A 26,410-nucleotide genomic window follows, 5' to 3' on the forward strand; every position below is an offset into this window, starting at 1 on the left:
TTGCAGAGTTATTTGCTAGCTATTTACCGTAAAATAAGTAGGATAGTCTTCCAATATTTCCAGACTAAGAGATTGAATACGTAAGTAAAGAATTAAGAAAGGAGACATCTATAGTTAATGATTTACGCCATCGTCAAGATTTACAATCTTCCTGATTTTTTAATCAATTTTTAAATAGCAATCTATAAATCTATATCTTTATTCCATGAAGTATTTTCGTAACTTTTATTTCAAATGATTTTTCCAAAATTAGCTACGACTTTGAGGTGTGGAAACTGAGAATCTAGGTCGCTTAGCACTTAGTGTCACACGCTAGTACTAGATGTCGCTTAACGAAACAACATCTATTTTTCAATGTTACTATTTAAAAAAATCCATTTTCTGGATGTCTACTCAGTATTAGTGGACGCGAAAATAACATTAATATTTCATTAGTGTTACAAATAAACGATCTTTCAAAAATTGCTTGACACAGATTTTAACAAAAAAAAATCTTAAAAAATGAAAAAAACTGTTCTTTTTTTGCTATAACGTCACAATAGTGTACAGGATGTTAAGGAAATATTTTGGTTGTAAGTAAAACACATCGAGCCCGTTTATAATACACTTATATTTAAAAAATTATATTAACAATTACAATATTTTATATGTAGCCACTTTGTAAAAACTTATATAAGTAGTTAAATACATTAATATTTATAATGGTCGTACGTAAATATGGAGACGAGACACCCTAAAAAATATATACGAGCGCCGAGTCACATTGACTGAAAATTAAACTGAAATTTGTTTAGGACCAAAATTTTCTGTAAAAGCTATAGATTAAAATACACTGTATTATAAATATTAAAAAAAAACATCGCACTGTACATACAAGTACAGAAACTGTTTAAAAAAAAACAATTTGTACAACTCATTTTCACAATATATTTATGGCACCAACATGGGCTGAAAATTTTTTTTTCGATAAAGAATTAAAAATATGGGATAAAAACATTTTTTATTGTTGTTTAAATAATGAATTCAATTAACTTATCAATGGATGTTGTTTTTGAACGAAAAAAAAAATCTTCCGTCCAATGTAACTCGGCGCTGCTTCGAGATTAAAGGGACTAAAAACGTAGATGAAATTTGATTTCATATTTTTTACACATTTTTCATTTTAAATACACGATAACATGACTTAGATGTCTAAACTCACTAACATCAGTCTCAAGTTCACCGCCATTCCGCACACGCCATGTCACAGATTATGCATAGCTTCTTTTAATCTTTGTCGCGATGTCATAGATTATGCACTGCTTTCATTAATCTTTGTCAAACTTAGGACGTGTATAAATTAAACTTGAATATAATAAGATTTAATTTGTTATTTTACTACGATGTTTGTTAATGGGATGGAGTTTCGACGGTTTGTTCGCCGTTTGTGTCGCCGTTGATGAGTGGAGCTGGCGGCTTGATGCGCGGGGCGGGGATCACCTGCGGGAAACAATAACATCATACTATAGAAAATGTGAATAAAACGTTAAAGTTAAAAAAGGACTCAATAATATTTTGTAACATATCATTTGTAATTTACTTATATAATATTTAAAAAGATAAAAATAAAAATCATATAAAATAATATCAGATATAGTTGACGCTGGATACGAAAAAGAACGAGAAACATATCACGGTCTCTTGCTAGCTTTTTCAGGTTCGACTGTATACAAAAACATTACACATTACAAACATATAGTAATTTTGTATATGAATAAATATATAACAAATTTCCAACCCTGATAACATGTATTTTATAAAAAAAAAACCCACACCAAAATTTTGAAGTCATTAATATACTAAAAAAATTTGATTTTTTTATTAAATATATTATTAGTTAAATGGTATTATTCTAAATAAGTTTTCAATACTATTTTTTTTTATTAATAAATAAGCTTCAAATCAAAACTCAGATAATTCAATAAATAAATAAATAGATTTTAGGTTAATATTTGAAGGTTATCCACGTCACATAGTTAATTTCTACTGCGGCAACAGATATACATCACGCTACCTCTATTTTTTCAAAGCAAATATAAGGGACAATAATATGTTTTTTCACATGTTCGACAGTGACAACCCACTTCCTTAAAAATTCCATAATATAAACAATAAATATATATCCCATAATAATAAAAAAAATTGTATAAAACAAAAAACCAACACCGAAGTAACTAGTTCCCAAACACCATTAAAAGATAGGAAGAACTTAACTTTTGAGAACACCCTTGAAGAGTTCATTTGGCTAATAAAATATTTAAATCTTCTATTTTTTTAAAGAAAATTTTTATTGATTTTTTTTGCTGCTGGCAACATTTTTGTGCTAACCACTTAAAAAACCAGTAAACTAAATAAAATTTTATTTTTTAAGGTTTAGTCAAAATATGTAAAAAATTAACAAAAAAAATTCTTGTTTATTTCCAATTTAATTAGAATTTAAATCTTAACTTTATTTTAAGCTATTGTAGAAGTTTTTTTTTTTAAATAAGTGGTATTTGTCTCTATTTTGGGCGATTTATATTCTTAAACTTTTTATATTAGTGACATTTGTTTTGTTTTTATTGTTATAACAATGTTGCCAGCAGTTTTGTGTTATAATAACAAAGCTGTTACGTTTTGTCAGTTGCCGCATCATCTTCTTTATCCTGTTAGGAACATCGATATGATTTAGTAATGATTATATCAGAAAACAGAAATATAGTGTACATTTATTAATTTTTAAGTTATGAACAAAATGGATTACTTTAATGTAATTATTAACTACAATTAGCAAACTAAAATATTTATACTGTAATTAGACAGGCGACTTTGGCGGTCTCTTGTGTCGGAGCCCAAGACCCACTTTGGGTCGATGCGCCAGCGGAGTAAGTAAGTAATTAATTAGCGTAATGAGGGTCTATTATGAACATTAGCGATATTAATTTTGGTAAGATCCAGGATGTAGGAATGTAATAGTATTGTCGATGGTGTAAGAAATGTGTGGGCGTGCTCACCGCGGGCTTGGGGCGGTGCGTGTCGACGGCGGCGACGGGCAGCGCGACGTGCTCCTCGCGACACCCGTACGCGACCGGCGTCAGCTTGATCACTGTGTGCAGCGGCACGTGCAGGTACGGCAGCTCTTCTGATTTATAACATAACAAACAAACATAATATTATAAAGCTGTCTTAAACTTTATATCGTCGATAATCATTCACTTGTCACAAAACTATTAACCTTTTGACCAAATTTATGCTTGTATGTATGTATGCATTCAAATAAATCGAATATAAGCTGGAAATCGTGATTCCGTCTGCGCGGAATTAAAAAAACCTTAATTAGTAGCCTATGAGTTCTCTCAGGCTATGTTATATATCTATGTAGCCGTTCTGGAGATACCTTCTAAGAAACATCCATTCATACGTTAGCATTTACAAGTTTAGTCAGATAGACACATTATAACAGATATTTTTGAAATTGAATGTCAGGTCATCATACCTGCGGACTTATCGAGGAAGTATGCGAGTAGACAGCGCATGACGGCCTGGTGGGAGACGACGAGCACGTTGCCCTGGCGCTCCAGCTCCATGATGACGGGCTCGAGGCGAGCCACCAGGTCCTCGTAGCTCTCGCCGCGCGGGTACCGGTACGCGAACTTGTTGGCGTCGCGCGCGTTGAAGTCCGACGGGTACTTCTCCTGGATCTCTGCGTACGTCATCTCCTCGCAGATGCCCTGGTTCAAGTGTATTCAAATAAACTCTTTGCAATCTTATTTATTACTTCAAATTATAAATTAAAAAGTTTACATGTGTTTGTTACAAGGAAATTCCAAACGGTCAATTCCATTCGTATATGGTCAATTAGACCATATAACTGTATTGAACTTACAGCATCAATTTCGTTGAGTGCCTTCCACCTCTCCTGCGGCGCGCGCACGTCGTTGACAGTCTGTATGGCGCGGCGCATCCAGGATGTCCAGACTCTTAGGCCGGGGATCTGCTGCTGCTCGATGTAGGTGGCCAGCGAGCTCGCGTACTGCCGCCCGCGCGCTGACAGCTCGCTGTCGCCGCCGATACGACCCACCAGGTTGTGCATGCTCTCACCGTGCTGGAATATATTACAATTTTTGTTAATCATTATTTCTACAATAAAAAAAACGAATATTTCTTTTAACCGTCCCAAACAAAGTTTGTGCTTGAGCAGTGATTTCCAAATTTAGGTTGATGGAAAACCAAGTGAGTGTTAAAGACAGCGGGAAATAAAGTTGAAAAGAAGTAGAAGAAAGTAGACTAGGAGTTAACCGAAGTTATGAAAGGTCTTTGAGAAAATAGTTTAGGAATCCCTGTGTTGGATTGTTAGTGTTTAATAAAAAAAAAAATATAAAGTCTGTATATTCGGTAAGCGTCAGTGGCTCAGTGGTCAAGCTCTTGACTTGCAATCTGCAGGTCCTGGGTTCGAATCCCGCCATGTACCAATGTGTTTTTCGATTTCCGATTTACTTATGTACATTTATCCAAGTTCTTACGGCGAAGGAACACATCGTGATGCAACCTGCACATATCTGAGTAGAAATTCAAAGATACGTGTGAAGTCAACCAACCCGCACTTGGCCAGCGTGGTTGACTATGGCCTAATCACCCTCAACTTAGGGTAGGCTCCGAGCCCCTCGGTGGGGACGTATAGTGAGCTGATGATGATGATATTCGGTAATTTCTAATTAATATATAACACACACTCACCCTCGTCAAATATATAGTCCTAGGCACAATATGTATATTCATGAGATAGTATACAATGCGACTTTGTATATGTCCCTCATGTTTGTGCACAACCACCTTCTCTCCAGTATCGTATATCTTCATAAAACTGCACTCCTCCTCCAGCGTCTCGTCTAGTGGCTCATACTTCTCCTTGTAATGCTCTATCCGGAGTAAAAAGTCATTAAGAACATTGTCCATGTTCTGTATGTTTGTGTAGTCCGGACTGCTAACTTTAACTTCCTGGAATAAAGAAATAACAAATACAATAATAATTAATACTAAAAATAATACCTGTGTGGTTTTATTCAGTGTCGTAGTTAAGCACTTGATATGTAATCTGGAGGTCCTGGATTCTAATCCCGACACATATCCATGTGTTTATCGATTTACATATGAACATATACGACGTTCGAAGAGTGAAGGAAAACATCATGATGCAACTTGAACATATCTGAGAAGAAATTTAAAGATATGTGTGAAGTCAACCCGCACTGGGCCAGCTTGTTTATGGCCTAACCACCCCTAACTTAGAGTAGGCTTTTAACAACTGAAAAAGGACGTATATATATCTTTTTCATAATGCTAACTCCATGTGTAAAAAAAGTGGAAACTCATCGTCAATGTAAATTGATACATACCATAATATTCTGTTCAATGATCCTCGGGTCGTCACATATTGACTCCACAAAGAACAACTTGAAGCCCATCTTGTGTACCACGATGTCGCGGATCATCCGCCGCCGCTCCATCGTCGAATTGGTTGCGTCAAACACCTGTACAACATTCTTATTAACAACTAACAGACAGACAGACGCATTAATATTAATAACAACATGACAAAATATACTATAAATTTTTATTAAAAAACATAACACTTTAAAATCCATATGATTGGATTATTGTCTTTTACTGAACCATTAAATAAATTGCATTCGGATTTAGAACGAGTAATCGACAATAAGGGCTAATCTGAGTGACCAATAAAAATACTATACGAGACAATTACCATGGGTTTCTAAAGCCAAAATCCCCGCTTAAAATATAATACCTCTGTTTTGTCAAAGATATGGACAGGGATGATGATAAGATTTATACAAAGATTTTGATTTCAGAAATCAACAGTTAGTGTTTTAATTTCTACATTCCATTGTCTAACAAAACACTGCCGATTTTTCCAGAATATTCTTATTGCTTATGGCCATTTAATATTATTCAAATCATTCGGCTGTAAATGTCCTTCAGAAATGCTAAATTCAGTTTTTCCCATTGTATTAATATATTCAAGTTCAGTCTATGTGTTTGTACTCACAGCAACCTCTCCACCTTTAACCAGCCATTCGCAAACATCGTGCAGGGCGTCCAGCGCACACTGCTGTCTGATGGCCATCGCCTCCTTGTTGTCCGCGCGGAAGAACTCGTGACTCGTGTACGCGGTTGTCGCATGCCGCCGATATTCACCCAAGTTGAATACTACAAATAACATATTTTGCCATTTAAAATAGATACTCTACTAAGGACAAGAAAACATATAAACGTGGGTACACATACATATGTACATTGTCATGTACACAAACACACGCACACAAATACTACTTGAGTGGATTGTCTTCTACAATCTTTATATCTTACTATTATTATAAATGTTTAGATGTATGGATGAATGTTTGTTAGAAGGTATCTACAGAACAGAAGAGCAGATCTCACTGAAAATTGAACATAGTCTGGAAGAACACATACTAATATTTTATTTCTCTAGTATCACGCAGACGAAGTTGAGGGCGACAACTAGTAATTAATGTATGTATGATTAGATGGCTTTGTATGAACTTGAAATGTTATATTGTTTTATAAACAAACTCTATGACATAGTATTATTGACCTATAAAATATTTATATTTATGATAAATCACACTACGTCCAAGTGCTACAACTAATTAAGTATACCTTGGTAATACTAAACATTATTATAAACATGATATGATAGCAATATTATTTCTGCGTACATTTTTATCACTAAAAGTCAATAGGTTTACTTTGATAGATAAAAGATTCCATATTAATTTCTATATACTACATATATATTCTACAAAAATTTACAACTTACTAGTATTATAAACGATTAACGACTTTATATGGATGAAAATAAGAATTATTTTAGAGTGTCATTAATTATGACACTCAAATAATCCTTGCGAATCAATTCAAAATTAGTTTCCCCAAATACATTAAATATAATGTTTCAATTGTAAATTGTTTTATACCCGTCCCTACTGAGGGACCTAAGTTTACCCTGAAGTTATTGGTGACTTGGCCTAATAAAGATACGAAAAATACATTGAGATTTGGTAGGCAAAATTTGTGTATAGCTCACCGAAAAATCTCATACTAATTTTGACATAATTAACAATGATATGAAAAAGATTGTCACAAATATTCATGCTAGGCCCCATGATAAACATTAATTTAGCCAATAATGAGAATTATTGTGACGAAATTATACATATATACATTTTGTTATGTATACTGGGGTTAATGAATACATGTTTAGATGCACATTTGGCAATGGATAGTAGCCAGAGGAAGTTGTTATTGTGTGCCAAAATATTTATACATTCCCCATACAGAGATCAGTGGCTTGTGCAAATCCATCTTATGTACTGATACATTACAATGAAATTAATTATTATATATTACATAAACACAGAACACCACTTAACCAATACTTTTATCAATATATATTCTTGTCTCTTTCATTCACTGTGACAGTGACAAAGACAACAATGTATTTAATGCAAGTGTCATAGCAGTGGAAGCCCACTGTAATAATACAGTAGAAACTCGATAAGTGCTCCAAGGGACTGCAATATTTTTCACACTTATAGAAGTTTCTCTTTAACCTTATTTTCTCGCTTATGGAGGTTGTCTGAAGGTACATGATAATGTCTCTAGCTTATAGAGATTTCTCGCTTATTCAGGTTCAACTATCTATTAATTGCAGGGACTAGGCTTCCACAACTTCATTGATACCATAGTTTTTTTGATAATGATATGAATTTGGCAGTTAGTATGTTGAACAGAAAAAAGCTATTAAGATTTCATTTGTACCACACTTAATATATGTTTATGTGATTCTGTTGACAATATGTGTTTTTCTTATATGTTTATACAGAAAAATAACTCACCCCTTGTATTAATGCCTATCCAGTTCAGGTACCGTGACAGTTTCTTTGATATATACGTCTTGCCTCGGGCAGGAAGACCCACCATTGCAATCACATGGGGAATGTTTACATAGTTTGCACGTTCACCTGAAAAACAACAATATCCACATGAAGCTTACTATTAAATAAAAGAAATATGTTTCTACAAATCAGGAACACAAAACTTTAGGAATCATTTGCATTTATCTCTTATATAATAATAATATACATACTTTTTTGTTTGTATTTTATGTCTATAAATATATTGTTTGAATTTTTATTGTGAATAAGGTTCTTTTAATGATTTAAAACACTGCCAGAGTGTTGCCATATGCAAATGCTCCAAAGACAGATTTGAGATTGAAAGAAATCTAATTGTTTTAGATTAAAAGATATGTGAATAATCTGTACTTTCTCTACAAAAACACAATAAATTGTAGTCTTAATGACAAATAATGGTCTTCATTAATTAATTATACTATTTATATAATTATGATATTCATACTGATATAAAATTCATCTTTACTTATCTATTGTCTTAATATAAAACTCCAAGGTGTACTAGCATTAGATATAAACTAATGTATGATATATAATAAATTAGACATTAACCTTATCTGATATGGTAAATGATAATTCTGTTTTAACTTTTGGATTAATCTATTTATTATTTTTCAATAATATAACAAATGTATAAATCTCATATGATTGCCAAATAAACGTTAGACTTAGAACTTTATCTATATATTATTTTAACATTATAAAATTGAGGTGGTTAAAATACGAATTTAATAGTATATCCAAAAAACATCATACTCTAAATTTGGATACCAAATCAGTTTAAAATTAAATTTGCATGCAGTAAAACTATATGACATTGGTAGTGAAGATTATATAGAACGAATAAATTATAACTCGTCCTTGCACGTATTTAATTGGCCATAAAATCGCCTTTCTCCCACGGAACATTAGAACATAGAAATCATACTGACCGTCTCCGAAAAACTGCTTATTTAAATATTTCCAGCCCTCCGCCCTAGTATCTTCTGAGTCCATTGTTAACTATGACTTCTATCACAACTTTGGTTAACTTTGTACGGTTTTAATAAGTTAAAATATGGAATTTAACTTCTCCGGTAATTTCCACGACTTCGTTCAGCAAAGAGAATTTCGCGACTGTCATTCGTGTCACTATCAATTTATCAAATCAATATTGACATTGACAGCTATAAGGCATAGACAATAAATTCGGATACGCGGATTAACTGTCTATGAAATTTCATTAAAATTATTCGGAAAAACTTGTGCTGACCCACTGATTTCTTTTAAAAACATTTTTTTAATGAGTTTGAACGGTTTTAGTACTTTTATTTGCGCCTAATGAATAGTTAATATTTTCTCCTTATTATATTAAAATTAAGCTTCGCTTACTGCGTAACGTGTCCTCGTTGTTACAAGTTGTAATTTATAGTTTTTAAGGGTTCACAATTTGTAAATGGGATGTATGCTTTAAAAATCCCTCATTTTTGTTTCTTAATAATTTATTTCATCAATACATTTATACAACTTTGACAAATATAGTAACTTGCAATTTGCAATATATTTTTAAAATATCCACATATGAGATACAAATAGTAGAGCACTGTTTGTACCTCTGATAACCTTTATTATTTGCATGATAAGTGGAACATAATGTGACCATAATCAGGTGACACGTTTCTGTTTTATTTGTATGAACGTTAATTTATCATTATGGACAGATATTTAAAAAAACTTTCGCCAAATTTAGAAAATTTATAAAATATTTATGGCTATACGTTTGTGAGTAAGTCATCGATAGCAACAAGTGGTGTCGCAAGAGTATCATCAGAGGAAGGACACAAATATATTTTGACATTGGTAGATTCCGCAACAAGAATATTTGCTGTATATACGAATGAATCGGGTCGAAAGGTGAAATACCATGGCAGTACAGAAAACAGCTGTCAATGGTATTGACCCAAAATTGACTCAATCTCCTTAAATGCTGTCAACATAGTGTTCTTATTGTGGGTTATATTTGACTTGCTTTCCTTCCTCTCATACTAAACTGTAGATTTAAATCAATTAGATAAAACGTTATAAATATAATAGGATAAATAACTTTAACATAAGTTATCTAAAACATTGCAACAAAAATGTAATCTGTATCTATACAATGTTGTAAAAATATGTTACTGTATTTTGCATTCAACTACTCGGGAACTCCGCCCAATACTGACATACGAGATGACGTAGTACCCACGCCTCCCGCCCCCCATTCATCGCCTGATCATTCCAATTGATGCCCGCAAGATTCCGAAGCTTGGCACCAGAGATTTGTTTTGTTGTTCTAAGGTTGTCTCAAATTCGTAATAGAAACGTGTAATCTTTTCGTAACAAGAGCATTTTTGTATTTATGACGAAAGGTTTGGGTTATATTTATGTATTCGCAACACAAGCGGCTAATGAAGTTATGATAGAGACTGAGTCGGTGGTCAGTAAATTTGAATAAGGATGTTCTACTTAGTGAGGTGATCTTATATCAAGTGCATTTAGACGCAATTGTTTAAACTAGCACAAGAATTATTGCTTTAGGCTTTAGCATCAATGATATGAATTGTATTTTAATTAGATAACATGGATGAATCATTGCACGCACTCTTAATGTGCCATAAATAAAGTTAAAGAGAAGTTATAGGTTTATTGTTATCGTATGATTCACAGGGCACGTTGTAGGACTGCAGTTTGACCTACCGACTGACTTGAAATATAACGATTATTACGAGGCAAGGAAATCGCTTATGTACATGATGATTCATTGTTCAGTTTTTGATATACATATCTGCCACTTAATTCTATATAAAGGCCACCAAGGGAAAGTCCCTTTGTGGTAGATTAGTACCCTTAAACCAGTACCAGTTAGATAAGGTTAATTTGAATGATAAAGTTTTATGTGTCTTTTTCATCATCATCATCAGCTCACTATACGTCCCCACCGAGGGGCTCGGATCCTACCCTAAATTAAGGGTGATTAGGCCATAGTCAACCACGCTGGCCGAGTGCGGGTTGGTTGACTTCACACATATCTTTGAATATAATATAATATAATCTTTTTCATAAAGACGCTAAACTCATAGAAATCAGAGCTGTAAGTTTTTTTTTAGTAAAGTCTGTTCTGCGTGCAGTTATCTTAATTCACGTAGCACTGTTGGCAGACAGCGACACGATGAATGCTGTTTAGTGATTTATTGTCGGCGCATTGGGAAGGTCAATTTGATTTATTTACTAGTTAAATCCGGCAAGCGTTGTAACCAAGAGTATATAACATTACTTAACGTTGATAATATCAATAGTTTGAATCGGCGATGCACATCGCTTTTTGTTCTCCTAGACCCCTTTTAAAATTTTACTGGTTTTGTGTACCATCTGCTGCAAACTTTATCTATTCTTATATTTTTACACCCTCAATTATATTTCCTGCAACCGTAACCCCACACGTAGACTCCACAAATACCCACCTGGACTACATGGTGTCAAACAATACAAAATAATGTTAACTAATCTGATCGAAATCAGTGTAGTGGTTTAGGAATGTATTTAACAAGGCATATGTAGCAAGTTCATGGCTTCCTTAACATAGGTACGGTCAATCAACTGCTACAACAAACATTGTTGTGGTCCATTTGTATTAGAATCGTGTGGCGCTAGTGTGTGGCTACTTATCGTCACGCACAAGTCGAGTGTTGCCCTCTATTTATAGCTTATCGAAATAGAGCGTGCTTTGTTTATGCTTTCAAAATACGTTCGGATACTGGAAAAAAGTTTGCCTCTTGACTTTTGGCGATTAAGTAATTATTTTAATTCTTAGTTATAACTACGTTTTGAATAAATTAGTCACACAAAGCTAGACATGAATGATTCACGTCATCTTTAATAACATAAAGTAAGTCAATAACATTCTTTGTCATGTAATTAATTTGATTCATTAACCTAATTAATGAATTGCATTGACAAAGATTACATACCCTCGTGTATGAATCATTTTTGTATTAATTATAGTTTTAATCGATATTTGTAATGACAGACCTTAAACGCAGTGTTAACATATGCGTTATATATAAAACTGATTATAAAAATTGTCTCGAGTAATGTGTACAATATTATTATTAATATTTATTACAGGTTAATTTGCGCGTCGTAAAATCACGTGTTTAACATGCCTCGGCCACTTATGACGCGGATTACTTACATGTTCTGTATCACATTTTAATATGTATTTGTATATTTATATTGCTACCTTTGACGACCTTCACATCATGGTTACCTCAGTTATTTTCCAGATGTCATAAAAATAATCATATTATGTTGACAATAGGTGTCGTTAAAGAGAACATTAGTATCAAACTTACGGTTCTTTACCTTAATCGTTCAAATGTGATAATTCGATCATAACTTTATTATTTCTAATTGAAAGGCAAAAGCAATGGAATTTTCTGCCAATGCATTAAACAATTTTAAAATTGAGGCAAATCTTATCTATTAGTTGTTGTTTATTGTTTTTCATATCAATTAAGTGGTTTGAACTAGTTATAACTCTGACTCAGTATTTGTAAATTAAATGCCTACGTCAGAAGTAACTTTTTTTATATTGTGCGATAGATCGCCTTATCTTTCTAACCTTGAGACATAGTTCGTTCTTATTTTACGTTTGTTTTGACGTGAAACGAGAATAAATTCTTTACAGTTTTTTGCGCAAAAGCGCAGAATTTTAGTTTATAAATTATTCACCTAAAATTAACTAACAATACGGACCATAATATTACTTTTTTTTTCTAAATACTAACTATATTAGGGTTATTTTATGATGGCCTGGTACTTCCCCGATATAATTATATCCGCTTCTGCTGGACAACTCTATCGCTGTTACATTTTTTCCACAACTAATGTACACAATATCAAGGGCACATGTACCAAACATGTCCACCAACATGTAACATATCTCCGACTTATTCGCAAGGTTTCGCAGCCAGACGATTTCATCGGTTACAACCGGTTTGTTAGACGCCGAGTACACAGTATCACTTTAACTCGGTAAAGGCCATATCCGAAGTAAAAAATGTTGTAAACAATGACAAGGTTTAAAAAATTATGCTCTGTCAACGTTGTTTTTTAAGAGAAAAATCTTGGAATTTAGGATTTTTTCGCGTAATATGCAGTTTATTGATTTGGATGGACAAAGTGTAAAAACATGTTTCAATAGTTACAACAATCTTTTTTTTTATAACAGAAGGGGGCAAACGAGCAGCGGAACACCCAGGTGTTCAACGACGCCCATGGACATCAGCAATACCAGAGGAACCGCAGATGCGTTGCCGGTCTTTGAGATAGTGATAAGCTCGCTTCTTGAAGGACCCTAAGTCGTAGCGGTTTGGAAATACCGCCGAGGACAGATCAATTTTAAATTCTGTCCGTAGATTATTTTATGAAGCCTTTTATCACTGGACTTTTTCAATATGACGTTCTTTATTGGCATATAATTAATTTGGGAAATTTTAAATGATATTTTTTTTATCTTTTTATGGCGTTAACAACTACAATGTTATAAATTAAGATAAAATTTAGTAATGCGTTCGCGTGATGTCATTCAAACATATCTGTATTGTCTTATCCCTTGTAGAGCTATTTATTTGTTACAGTAAGCGACATATTCGATAAACTACATATCTTGTATTGCAAACAATACCGCTAATGTTAACGCTACTGAATCGGCAGCCAGTGTTGCCAGATAGCGCAAAGGTTAAAAAAGGATAAATTAGTGTCACAACGACCTTGAAACATAATGCATGTTCACTTTTAAAAAGGTTATATACGATTTACAATATACATTTTTTTATTGCATTATACTACAGCTCGAGACGTGACGCGCTCGCGAATCCAATCGAGTAATCATACACCCTGAAGAAGGATCACCGGCGGGTTTGAAACTTGACGACTTTATGGAAATGTAGTCCATTTTAATTGATTTATCGCTAATCTTACTAATATTCTGAGTACAAAGATTTTGGAAATGGATGGTTGTTAAAAGGTCCATAAGGACTAAACGGATCTCGCTGAAATTTTCCATAGATGTAAAAAATAGTCTGGAAGAACGCACAGGCTACATATTAAGATTTGTTTTAATCCGCGCGGACGGAGCTGCGGGCAACAGTTAGTATTATAAACAGTTGTAGCAAATGTATGTAAAATATCAATAATGACATGACAGATGTCCAGCAAAGCGCATCGCCGTGCGGTTATCTCCGCGTCGCGCTGCCAGCTCCGACGACGCGTCGCACGCGCTCCGTTCGTGACACACAGGGTTGTCATCGGCATGTAATTTCTTGTATTTCCATATCGGATAGAAATAAAACATTTGGAAATAAAATTTTGATTTCTTAGAGTAATGCGTGTAATGATGCATTACAAAAAAAACCGGGGGGTATTGTTTGAACGCTAAAATACTTTAAAAACTAGAGTAATATTTATTTCTCACTCATTTTATTCGTATTGGATCTACAAAAGAAACTAAAAGCTTTTTTTAACTAATCAAAGAAAATACTATTTAGATTGCGTTGTTTTACCAAATTAGTTATATTGAAAAATATGTATGAGTTAATATCTGTCAATAACTTTTATAAAACTGAACGATATCAGTCCTCATTTGGGAAAATGATCTTAATGTCCGTGAACCAGATGAAGTGAAACTTATACATGATTGAATGCCATTCCATATTATACAAGTGGTCGATATACCGGTTTTCAACTTGTTCGCACTCAGTCTTTACCGTAAGTCATCATTATCGCGATTGCTGCACGACGTAGGTCAGTTATAAATGTAAGGAATCTAAATCGACAGTTCTCATATCTAAATGTTGGCATTCAATTGAGAATTCAAATCTTTCTTTAAAATTCTTATAATTTAGTAACAATATAGTTAACAAGTAGACGCTCCGAAAAAAATATATCTTGCACTAAAATAGAAAAAAATTAGACTTGTACATTTTTTCTATTTTAGTTGAAAACGTGACAACCCTAGCATTAGTTTTATCAGCATAACAACCAGCCAGCTGCGATGCGAATAAATTAAAAAGTGTGTACAAAAATATCCGTTCCTTTTCGCACAATCGATCCAACCCGCGCAGACCACAGACTAAAGGAATGTGGAGCGTCGTCCGCAAGCCGGAGGTGGTTAGCAAATTTGAGAGACAGTTTTTAACCTAACACTATAATAATTCGCATAGATTTATTATTGTCTTTGGTTCAGTTTATTTGGATTTTTTCTTTATTAATCATCTATCTTAAAAGGACTGAATGGATTTTTATTCGCTTTTTGATATCATCTGTGCAATACGTATAACATTTTGTATAAATTTCCAAATTAGATATGACCTAAAGGTCTATGTTACCAGATCATAAAATTAAAAAAAAATGTGTAAATGTGTAATAGGTATCAAATGTGAATGCGATAGTTGGAGAGAGCGATAAGTGAAAGAGGGTATAAAACAGAAACACGTAGTTAAATAAATGATTAATGTGAATTGAACAGACTATTAGAGATGGGACAACACGTGCTAGTGTGACGTTGTAAAACTTACATAAAGCGTTACTACACAAACTGTAATCAGTTTGTAAATAAAGATAAGAAATATTATTTACATTAATATAATTTATCGATACAAATATTAAGATTCCTAATCAATAAACAATTCTTACAATATGTTATCAAAACAAACTAGTGCGTAGATATTTAGTTTATAATACTCATTTATATCGATAAAAAATCTACTTTCAAGAATGTTAATGGGTATACCTGAATTAAGCTTTGTTACGAAAGAAGTTAGACAGTTTTTGTGTTTTTGCAAACCTATTGTTGGTTCCCTGATCACTTTTGTTGGTCCAAAAGGGTTAAAAAGCACCGAATTCTATCAATTGTAAATTAAGGTTTAGAAGATGTTAAAGTATTGTCAACGCCATTATCATATATATATATAGGGTTACTAAGCATATAGTGTTTACTTCCACTAAGCGCCTAGCTGCGTAACTTTAGTCGCACGTAGACTTAATTTAGTCTAACAATGACAACTGCTCCAGTAGAAACAGATTTAAAACAGAAGTTAGATGAAATTCATAATATAATATGCAGTCAAATTAAACAAATTATCGTAGTTCGTAATATGACCAAGGCTCAGTAGGCTAAACGGATTAGTACTTATTCAATTAGCCAAGTCTCGCCGAATTTATCAACACGGATTATCGATTTTAAGATAAAATGCAGTGCATTGATAATATTATGTTACTTTGATGTCGCTAGAGAGGGAGAATTGAAAAATGTTAAAAAGATATAAAAACTTCTTTACATAATATTAAAGATATCTATACCTCTCCTAGACCTAGACTAGATAATCAGCTGGCGACGCCCGTGCTATATAATGTATGTAATTATTTTTTATTTGTTACCCTTAATGTGTCAAATATGTTGTTACATGTTACCGACAGATACGGAACTTTTTACATATTTTTATTCATAATTGTTATATTTTTGAATTTAGAACTTTATATGTTTTTTCTTCCTTTTTCTTTATTTTTAAAACCATCAGTTGTAAATATATTCTTGTAACAGTGCGTGCTTTTCTCCTTATTTCTAATAATTCTATTTAATATTTTCATTTTATCTTTTTATTATATAACATAATACCAGTGGAAACTTACAGCCTCATTGTACAATATCGACTGTAATCCAATTCATAGCATTATATGGAACAAAAAATTACAAAGAAAATTACTATTTTCAGTTCGAGTGACGCCAAGTCAAGGTCAAAGTGACAATGAAAGCGGAGACTCGTTTGAAATAATTGAATACTGAATACCATTGTTACTTCTTTCATTTCGTTAATTGTTTTTAACAATATGCTTATTATGTGTCGTACTAGCATAGACTAGATATGGCGCAGTATTGAAACAAACTTTGGAAGCAAACGACATTGCCTAAAGTAAAATTAAAATAAATACATTGTTTATGGCCATCTATTTGTTGAGAAAAAAATATATTTCTGTAAATAATACGGAATTTGCGAACAAGTTCCGAAATGTCAGCTTTATTCATTTGTTTACAAACTTTATTGCTAGAGTTAGAATATTTTTTTCTATGTTCATAATAATTTTGATTAAAACTGTTTTTACACAACACCAAAGAGTGTTGTTTACCTAACGATCCTTTTATCCTGAGTACCACATTTGGAATAAAAATAAAATAGTTTCAAGGCCACAATAAACAAGGATGCTCTAGTTATTAAAAGCAACAAGATATAACATTGGGAATAATGGTGCCGTCTTGTAAAGGAGTCTGGACTAGATTCAGAGCTGAATTTCATTGAAACCTTGTTTTGCGCCCTGCATTGGTACGGTACAGGCAAGTTACACCATATTTCTGACATTATTTATTTTTGCGTGATTATAAAGCATTTACCTATAAAAAAAAAATAGATGTCACTTAAGTTCATAAAGTTAAGTATATTAAATCGACTGTCACCAAGGATTTGATTCGATGTGTAATATGCATACTATGAATTCGACATAATGGGTAATGTGTATACTACTGTATAATCGTAATTATAACGTTCTTTTACACACACATTCGTAAATCGCCAAATCAAATATATGCTTCTTACAAATCTGTGTTCGAACGCAAACCAATAGTTGATCAATTGAAATGTTTCTTATGTTGCAGAAAAATCTTATTGGAGCGATAACAGTCAATATTTCTTGAAGCATCAAATGTCATTGCACACGTGTGGGGGAAATAATGTGCAATAATACGCGGCGGGATGGGATAGGATGGGAAGCAGTCTGTCCGTGCCGGGTGCCGGCGCGACGGCGTATTTTTAGTAGACACTAAAATATTTATTTAATTTACCTCTTATAGGGAACGGCTTCGTCATGATAGTTTCCGTAGTGGGCGGCAGGAGACGCTTTGTCTCCGCCGACATTACACTCGTGCACAGATTCAACTCATGTTTTTTACTATCACTGTGATTGTTGACGCCGCCGCGGAGTCGCAGCGACGGACCGTTTGTGCTCGCGATATCCATCTGCGCGCGCTACCGGATCATGACTGACGCAAAACACGAACTAGCGATGGTAAAGGACCGCGCAAGCTACTAGCGCTAGCGGTAGCGACCAGCGTTGTTAGCTTGCGAGCTAAAGCCGCGGCTGCCGACACAATCGCTATCAGCTGATTTCGAGGAAATTTACGGAATAACTTGACAGTTGAAACAGACAGCTATAATATTTCTGTCTCTCTTTTACAACTACTCTTCAGTTCGCGGGATACTCAGCACCACGGCACAATCGCCGACACTGTATTAATATGAACTTATAAACACTAGTGATAGGGTGCTAATGTGCACACATATCCGAGAACACACGCCAGACGTCCAGCACATCGGACGTTATTAACGATACTATTCTGATTTCGGGCATCTTGCCATTATATCTGAGATAATTTACGTCATACTTTACAACGCCATTCTTTTCGTCTTTCCGTATAATGCATACTGAGTATGTGGTCTAACTCTCGTCCGTCTCGTTTCCTTTCGTCCTGCATAAAAGTACTGAACTTATTCTTATATTTATTTTGACGTCACCTCACGTGTTAAAGGTGTTCCGTTTGGTCAAATAATTAACATGTTGTGACAGATTTGACGTAACCAATTTAGTAACCGTTTACTGTAAAAACGTAGGTAATGCATATTGATACACTATGTAACTAACACAAAGTATAATCCAGTAATCTAACTTGATTAGAAATAGTATTTAAGTTATGCCTTCCAGTACATCCAGGTTGACATTTACCAGTTAGAGCCTGACTATAAACTTTACTGGCATGTCTAGAAAATCATGACGTAGCATCGTTAATTTAATCTGAAAACTTCAGCCGACTAAAGAGTCATAGTTTTCATTCCACTAAATGAGAAAGGATGAAAACTAAGACAAACAAGCCGACTTTTCTGTGTAGGGTTACGTTTTCTATGCACAGGGTTGTAAAGGAAATGATGAGGTTATTTTTGTGTTTACGAATGTTACAGCCTACGATTGTCTGATGTCATGCATTGAATGAACAACGAAACGATTACAAATTACATGAGAACATCATAAGATACTGGTTACTTGAGGTCACTCGCGTGTATCCGCGGAGTGGGCGACGTGTCTCCAAATCCTTTTCGCTGCATCCTTGTTTACTTGTAATTTTAACATCCTGTATACAGCATGTTAACGTGTGATTTGTCAAAAGAGAATTACGCCTCCGTGTCCAGTGTGAACCGAATTTTGAAGTAGATAGCACCAGATAAATGTAAAATCAAGCAAGACTCGTCTGATGTTATCTGGTAACGAATACTGAATTGTAGAATTGCCCAATCATATTTGTCCAGTCTCCATATTTTCTAAATGGTTGTTTGTGTCCGAACATGTCAATTTTCCGTCTTGATCTTATATCATTAAATTGTTAGGACATTCTGTGTATAATTTACGATAAAGATAAGTAGAGAGAGTTTTGTACAAAATAAAATTAACAGCGCAATTACATATGAACGCATAATGCCATAGTAATGCATGAACGAAGCCACTAAATAGATTATAGTTATATATGGGTTCTCCGAGATATTTATAGATTTATTAGTAAGAATAAATTATGTACTGCTACATTTATAATGCTCCGTGCCCCGGCACTCAAGGCAATGACAAATAAATAAAAAAAAACAAAAGGTGTATTAGAAATGGTCGAAGCAGATCAATTTGTCTAGCCCATGTTAAGTGTTTGCGTGTCTACGAACACGTAGTCTATCGATCAAACAGCGGGCACTTGGAACTAGTCTTACTGATTCGGCAGCGACACACTTTGTTTGTAGTTGATACGTGACCTTAACCACGGTGCAACGGGATTTAAAAGATAAATAAATTCATTCATCAGTTTATTTATTGATAACATTAATATTTTCGAAGTGAACTAAGGAATCTGTGAGCCAATTTTTAAGAACTTCGTAATATAAATTGCAGAATAATAAAAAATCAAGAATACACAAACTTTGATGTAATAGGTAACAAAAAGCGGTAGGAGAGAAGACAAAATGTTCGAAACATTCCTGGCTTCGATCCCAAAGAGTCGTTCGGAGATGGTCAACGAGCTGGACTTACCTGACGACCTCGTCGCGGCGCCTAACGTCTGGACGGAGCGGGAAGACTCGCCGGAGACCAGTGAGAGTTTGATCTCCGCTGGTCTCGAAGACTACGACGCGAAGACTCTCAGTACGGACTCTAGTCTCGCTCTATCACGAGCTATGACCGACTCCGAGATCGATTACGAGAGATATCGTAGAGTAAGTATATTTTTAAATAAGTAAGAAAAAAGACAAATAATATCATAGAAAAAGGTGACACGTTTATTCAACATAGGATTTTTTAAGACAAGTCGGTGGCAATAACCTGTTACAAAACTGTTCGGGTATGAACAATTCATAAGATCAATATAGCTGTAATGTGCCGTGTTATTTTGCCATATTAATATTTTGTTTGTATCTTTTGAATCGAGATAAAAATAAAATGTTAATACTTTCACCAGTACAAGAACCGAAGCTTTAGTGATCCGTGGATCCAGATGAAAGCCGTTCTCGAATCCTTTCCAAGGGATTACCTTACTTCAATAAAGAGGTAACTTGTCCTTCCTGCTATTTGTGTTTTTTTCGAAATTTAACTGCTTAGCTATAACTAGAATAAAATTTAGTTTCAGGTCATCCTCCGAGTTGTCCGAGGAGGTGAGGAGTTCAGAACAGCGCCTGCACGCCGAGGAATTACGTCTGAAGATGGAAAGGTTTTTCGATGAGGAATGCCGCATGTTCTCCCCAGATGATCCGAGCTTGCTCGCTCTTGAAGAGGCTTTACAGGACATAGATATTAAAGTCAGTTTTTTCTAGATAAAGAACAAAAGTTTTGTTTTTTTATTATGTTGGTACAACATCTTTTACACCTAATTTTAATGTTGCCATTCTGACCTGTATTGATCTATTTTTATTTATTTATATCGTTTTTTTTTAACCAATGCTTTCTCTGCTTCCAGGATTCCGATTCTACTAGGTCTACGCCATAATATCATCACTTGGATCCTAAAAATAGGTTTGCAGTCTTTATGACAATATTTATAATTTTTTTTATCATTTAATAAACCAGTGCTTGACATCAAACCAACTCGATAGTAAGTGGCTAAGTCTAAATGTAAATCCAGTTCATTTCGTAGGTACCTGTTGTATTCAAATAAAAGACAAAATTCGTGTAAAATGTATTTTAATGGGAACGATTTTTAACATCACAACAGTTGTATGTCTATTGTACTCTGAGCGTGAATCACAATACAATTTATTGAAAAAAAAATACAGATGCATTCTTTTTGAAGTCGGCTAATAATAGTTATGAACTTTGGAAGCCTTGACATCTTATTAAGTCAAAAAAGGATTTCACAATAACATAAAGCTAAGAATATAAAACATATATATTTTATTGCACATAATTTTTTGGAAATATAAACAAAACTTAAATTATACGAGTCTTAGAAAATATGAAAACGCCCAATTACTTATTCGATTGCCTATAACGATTACATCGTTGGATTTTAAAAGTAATTTACTGTAAATTAAAATTCTAAATAACATTTCAAATATTATTGAAATCTACCTTGGCGTGTGTAATCTGGTTTGTGCGCGGTTGTCAAAATTTTGACACTGACAAAATGGTATTTGGCGCGAAACATATATTAGAAAACAAAATATTGTCGATGCTAACTTAAAAGATAATATTGAAACATATTAGCATAGATAACTTGAAAATAATTTAAATTCAATATTTTTACGTTAATGAAGTCATAATCACATTTTTTATAGTAATACATTTATTGAACAAATACATTTAAAGCGTCCAGTGTTGTCTACAAAACATGTCTTTTGATACGCTTATATTATGATAACCAGCAAATGCAGAGAGACGAAATCACTTAATCATAGATAACCTTTAACTTTTTTATTTGAATCATCAGATTTTTTGACAATGGAATTATGAATAATCGAACTTTACTATTGCTCTATGCTTTATGGTAGAATATGAACGATTATTTTCTATTTTCCTTATACAATGACGTCATCTTTCTGCATTGATCGTATTTTAAAAACTATAATTTACTTATAAAATAGAAAAATATTGCCGATTAATATCTTGGTAACATATTTTACTTGACTATAAGAGATACGCTGACAAATTAATCTTAAATATTCGCTGCCCTATAACTTGGACGTGCTTTTGAAAGGCGATCTTAACCTAATAATAAATATTTTTAATATAAAGTATATCCAGTTAGGAGAGGGAAAGAGCTGCCTCACAGGAAATCACATATAATGGAATAATATCAAAACATATTCATGTTTGCAAGCCAGCAAAGCCTGCAGCTTGGTTTTGTTCGACTTATTTGAACTTAATGAGATGATTATTTAATTAAACTTTCGCGAGACATTTTAATAAACTAATAAAATACAGAACAGATCAACAATGGAACTGGCTTGAAGTCTGTAGCGAAAACCCTTCATATGTTAAGTTTGTTCAAATTCTTTTACATTTTGTAGTAATAAAAAAAATCTCTAGGACAACATACATTGGAACAGAAATCTCTTAAAGACACTGGGATAAAGATAACAGTAATCGATGATGATGAAAATAAATAATCATAAAAAAGTTTATAAATTCAATGCAAAATTAATGTTTTATTCGTGACAAAAGAGGCGGTATTACCAGTCGTAGTTTCATCTAATTTCCCAACACTATTATATATATCAAATAGCAACTTACATGTTAATGAAAAACTGTTCAACACAAATGTACAGTCGCGTTCGTTCGCGGTGTTCTAGTTACAGAAAAGGCAAATGCCTTGCGTCTGTTACAAACTTTAACTCTATCCTTTCTAAAAAATATGCTTAAATCAAATTAAAGAAACATCTGCAAATTATATAATATACAATGTACCTTTAACATTTTATAGTGTAGAATATATACTATTGTTACATTTTTCTATCTGTATTGTTCAAGGCTTACAATACAGTGACATACAGCCAGCAAGCTCCACGGTACATATTTTCATATCTATGGTCAGATTAATAGCTAACAAAGTTAACAAGGCGATCTGTCTACCAACTAGTAACATTTTATCCAAGTAACCTTAAAATGTAATTATGTATTTAGTTTAAAAAATCACACAATTACAGTTATGTCGGAACACTTTTGGGTAGTTTTAAAAATGTATAAGCAATAAAAAGCATTAAATATTACAACTATATTACTGTAACATGCATAAAATTGTATAAAATGTTCATGCATTGTTTTAGTCTAGCCTATTTGCATGCATATTATATCTATGGTGCATAACTATGCACAAGTATTTCTTGACTTTAAACTGTTAAAGTAAAGAAATACGTGTAAAACATTATTATTATTTAAGTATTAAGATATGGCAGCACAACCTTGAACATCTTGCCTTTAAAAAAGGCACAGAACTGCCGGATACATAATTAATGCTTTTATTTATTTATCAACAAGTTAAAATATATATACAAAAAACTTTTACGTTTATAAACTGAAACACAAATGTAAAATTAATCGAATGTAGATGATTTACTCAAATTAGAAATTCTTATATAATTTAGTAGTTTTATTTGCGCTAATCTAGCGCCAATACAGTTCGTAAAGTTAATAGCAGTGTTGCCAGCATATATCCATCAACAATATCTAGTACAAACGACCTAACTCTACGATTGAAATTTTCAACAATTACATCTTACAAAAATAAATGGCTTATTATCTACTATGATGTAATTTGTGATGAGTGAGTATACGATTGTGGAAGAATATCTTTTAGTTTAGCCAACAGAGCAAGCTTAGTGATATTAAAATTTAAAACATGCTTAGAAAAATAAATATATTATAATTAAAAAAAAAAGATAAAACAAATCATCAAGATATGATAATAAAACAAATAAAAGCACACAACACAAACCAACATGCATTTTATATAATCATTAAAATGCTCTGCGGTACTTATACCATAGACAATCGAGCTAAACAAGCACGCACACAAAGACAACGCAACATACACACATACATACACGTAATTGACACAATAGCACATTACATTTATAAGTGAGACGGACAGTTAATTGCACACAATGATTTAGAAGACATCTTGCGAACAAGCAAAGCGTAGTTCGGACGAGACATTCTAGGCAAGTATAAACAATTTTGTTTAAATATTTGTTTTAAAAGAAAAAAAAATAAAAAAGATAAAGAGTTTTAAAGTTTCATTGAAAATAGTTTAAAGATTTAGGGGTAATTGGTAGGATTATAATGTCATAAATAGCATTAAAAAAGAGAGAGTGAGAGAGAGAGGGAGGTAGTGACACAGGAAGGCAATGAGCAGAAGGTTAGGTATGAATTTGCACGAACACATTTTAACCGTTGTTCCCACTGTGGAAACCCCAAAACAACATAAGACATATTATTATCCCAGTTTTGTCAAATGAAAGAACGATATAAATTTCTTTATTTGTATGTTATCTTAAAATGGATCGTACAAGTTCAAAGATAGGAAAGGAAAAAAGAATGAAGTAAGATTTTCATATAACAACATACTATTAATTAAGGCTTTCGTGATATGCAAACACTTTGTATACAAAAATAAAGGAATGTACATCGATAACAACACTATATTAAACAATTCTGTTATTATTATTTACACTTTATATAATCTACCTTTGTATCGTCGAAATGATTTGCGGTGCTTAAATTTTTCTTTATAACAAAGTTAAAAAAATATATTTCACTCTATGAAAATAACAATGTTTACAAAATTAAAACATTGTATAATACAATAATTTTCGTTGCCCTTCGAATTAAATGCGCAAATTATTTATTTTAAATAATCTGTAAGCACCGCAAATTTCTCCGATTGTACTATTTGCCAACTTGCATCATTGCCTTTAGTGTTGAGAACATTAACAACAATCGTATAAATTCACTACCATATTGTCCTCTGATCTATTTTTAGTAAAAGCAGTGTTAGCTGACAAACAGCTTGTTACGTATCCAAACGCTTTAACAAGCTTCAATTGTACTAATAATTGGTTAATCTATTAACACATTCGCAACAGTCTCTCGATGATAAACTTTTCATAAGTCTCATTATCAACTTATCAGAATCACACATTACGCAACAATTCAAAGAAATAAGTGCATTCATACACGAGTATCTTAAATTATTTGAGATCTTTTATATAAAAATATAATATTGCAAAAAATACGCAATTAATCTACATATTACAATAGCTAGCAACATTTACATTTGTCATCAACGATGAGTCACATACAGACGCATTGAGGTTGCCATATGAAAAAAGCCGTATTTATAAATTTCATACCAACAAAACAAAACAAAACTAATTATTTCTAACTTACCAGGAATGGATAAAGTACCAACCTCAACACTACAAAATGGAATGCTTAATTATCTAAAAGTAATTTCTCTCATTGTTTTTAATAGTAATTGTTTTTTTTACCAAATTATTTTCTCAAAATGTATATTAAAATTCAGTGTTGTCACCGAAATAAGCTATGAATTAAAATTAAATATACCTAGTATAAAAAATTACTTATAAAGAATCCGGCATATAATAACAGATAAAAAATATAACGGATACATTCTGAGAAGCATAATTTGGCGTACAATTGAACACGCGGTCGTGTTTCCTTATATTAAAACCTAAAAGAATATTCTATCCTCCAATGCTTATGTAAAAATAGTCCTTACGTACCTTTTTTGATATGTCCTGCTTTACCCTTGGGCCAAAAGTTTATAAACTGTCAAACCTTTATTTTACTTCTGCGCAATTTTAAAACAAAGCTGCTTTTATTTTTATGACTCAATTATTTGCTATGCATTTTATAAGTATTATTTTTTGACAGGCGCTTGAAAGCAATACATTTTTTATCTGTGCAAGTTAATTTTTTTTTAATTGAACTATTTTTATCTTAACTGCGATAGCCAGCACCATCCTTCTGTGTATTTACGATCATGACAAAAACCCTGGATCGGATAGATAGAATATTCTAAGGTTAAGTATAGACGAAAATCAGACACGCCTAGGTTTGCCCGGGCCGGGGCATTCCGTGGACTTGATGATGGAGGCCGCGTAGCTTTCCCGGGGACGTACAGGGTCGGTTTCCATGAAACCGGGATTCAATATAATATTAGGCACAAGTTCTATAATATCTTGTTCTTCCTCGTACTCTAT

The 26,410-nt window shown here is 33.0% G+C and overlaps 3 protein-coding genes across 6 annotated transcripts in view; 1 reads left to right on the forward strand and 2 right to left on the reverse strand.

The window, feature by feature from the left end:
• Positions 1-1,043: 1,043 nt before the first annotated feature.
• On the reverse strand, positions 1,044-18,501 carry Pfrx (6-phosphofructo-2-kinase/fructose-2,6-biphosphatase). 3 transcript variants are annotated; one of them, XM_013314731.1, is made up of 10 exons: positions 17,950-18,501; positions 7,959-8,084; positions 6,086-6,246; positions 5,415-5,549; positions 4,756-5,016; positions 3,905-4,123; positions 3,515-3,749; positions 3,033-3,160; positions 2,653-2,684; positions 1,392-1,479 (listed from the first exon to the last, which is right to left on the reverse strand). In XM_013314731.1, the coding sequence occupies exons 1-10, from the start codon at positions 18,122-18,124 to the stop codon at positions 1,476-1,478; spliced, it is 1,476 nt and encodes a 491-aa protein (XP_013170185.1). In that variant the 5' UTR covers positions 18,125-18,501; the 3' UTR covers positions 1,392-1,475. The 3 variants fall into 3 exon arrangements, with proteins under 3 accessions (XP_013170184.1, XP_013170186.1, XP_013170185.1); XM_013314730.1 differs by lacking the exon at positions 2,653-2,684 and having other exon boundaries at positions 1,044-1,479; XM_013314732.1 differs by lacking the exons at positions 2,653-2,684; positions 17,950-18,501 and adding an exon at positions 8,969-9,170 and having other exon boundaries at positions 1,044-1,479.
• On the forward strand, positions 17,716-21,835 carry LOC106119652 (uncharacterized). 2 transcript variants are annotated; one of them, XM_013314733.1, is made up of 5 exons: positions 17,716-17,920; positions 20,132-20,410; positions 20,653-20,741; positions 20,815-20,989; positions 21,148-21,835. In XM_013314733.1, exons 2-5 carry the CDS (start codon positions 20,162-20,164, stop codon positions 21,175-21,177), a joined length of 543 nt encoding a protein of 180 aa, XP_013170187.1. In that variant the 5' UTR covers positions 17,716-17,920; positions 20,132-20,161; the 3' UTR covers positions 21,178-21,835. The 2 variants fall into 2 exon arrangements, with proteins under 2 accessions (XP_013170187.1, XP_013170188.1); XM_013314734.1 differs by lacking the exon at positions 17,716-17,920 and adding an exon at positions 19,063-19,420.
• Positions 21,836-26,079: 4,244 nt separating this feature from the next.
• The window catches only part of LOC106119654 (Down syndrome cell adhesion molecule-like protein 1 homolog), a 29,713-nt gene continuing 29,382 nt past the window's right edge, over positions 26,080-26,410 (reverse strand). Inside the window, exon 7 of the mRNA XM_013314735.1 lies at positions 26,080-26,406. Coding sequence (XP_013170189.1) covers positions 26,249-26,406 — 158 coding nt within the window. The 3' untranslated portion in view covers positions 26,080-26,248. The remainder of the gene's footprint in view (positions 26,407-26,410) is intronic.

The sequence above is a fragment of the Papilio xuthus genome, unplaced genomic scaffold, assembly GCF_000836235.2.
Source record: "Papilio xuthus unplaced genomic scaffold, Pxut_1.1 DF827135.1, whole genome shotgun sequence".
In the NCBI taxonomy this organism is placed as follows: Eukaryota; Metazoa; Arthropoda; class Insecta; order Lepidoptera; family Papilionidae; genus Papilio; species Papilio xuthus.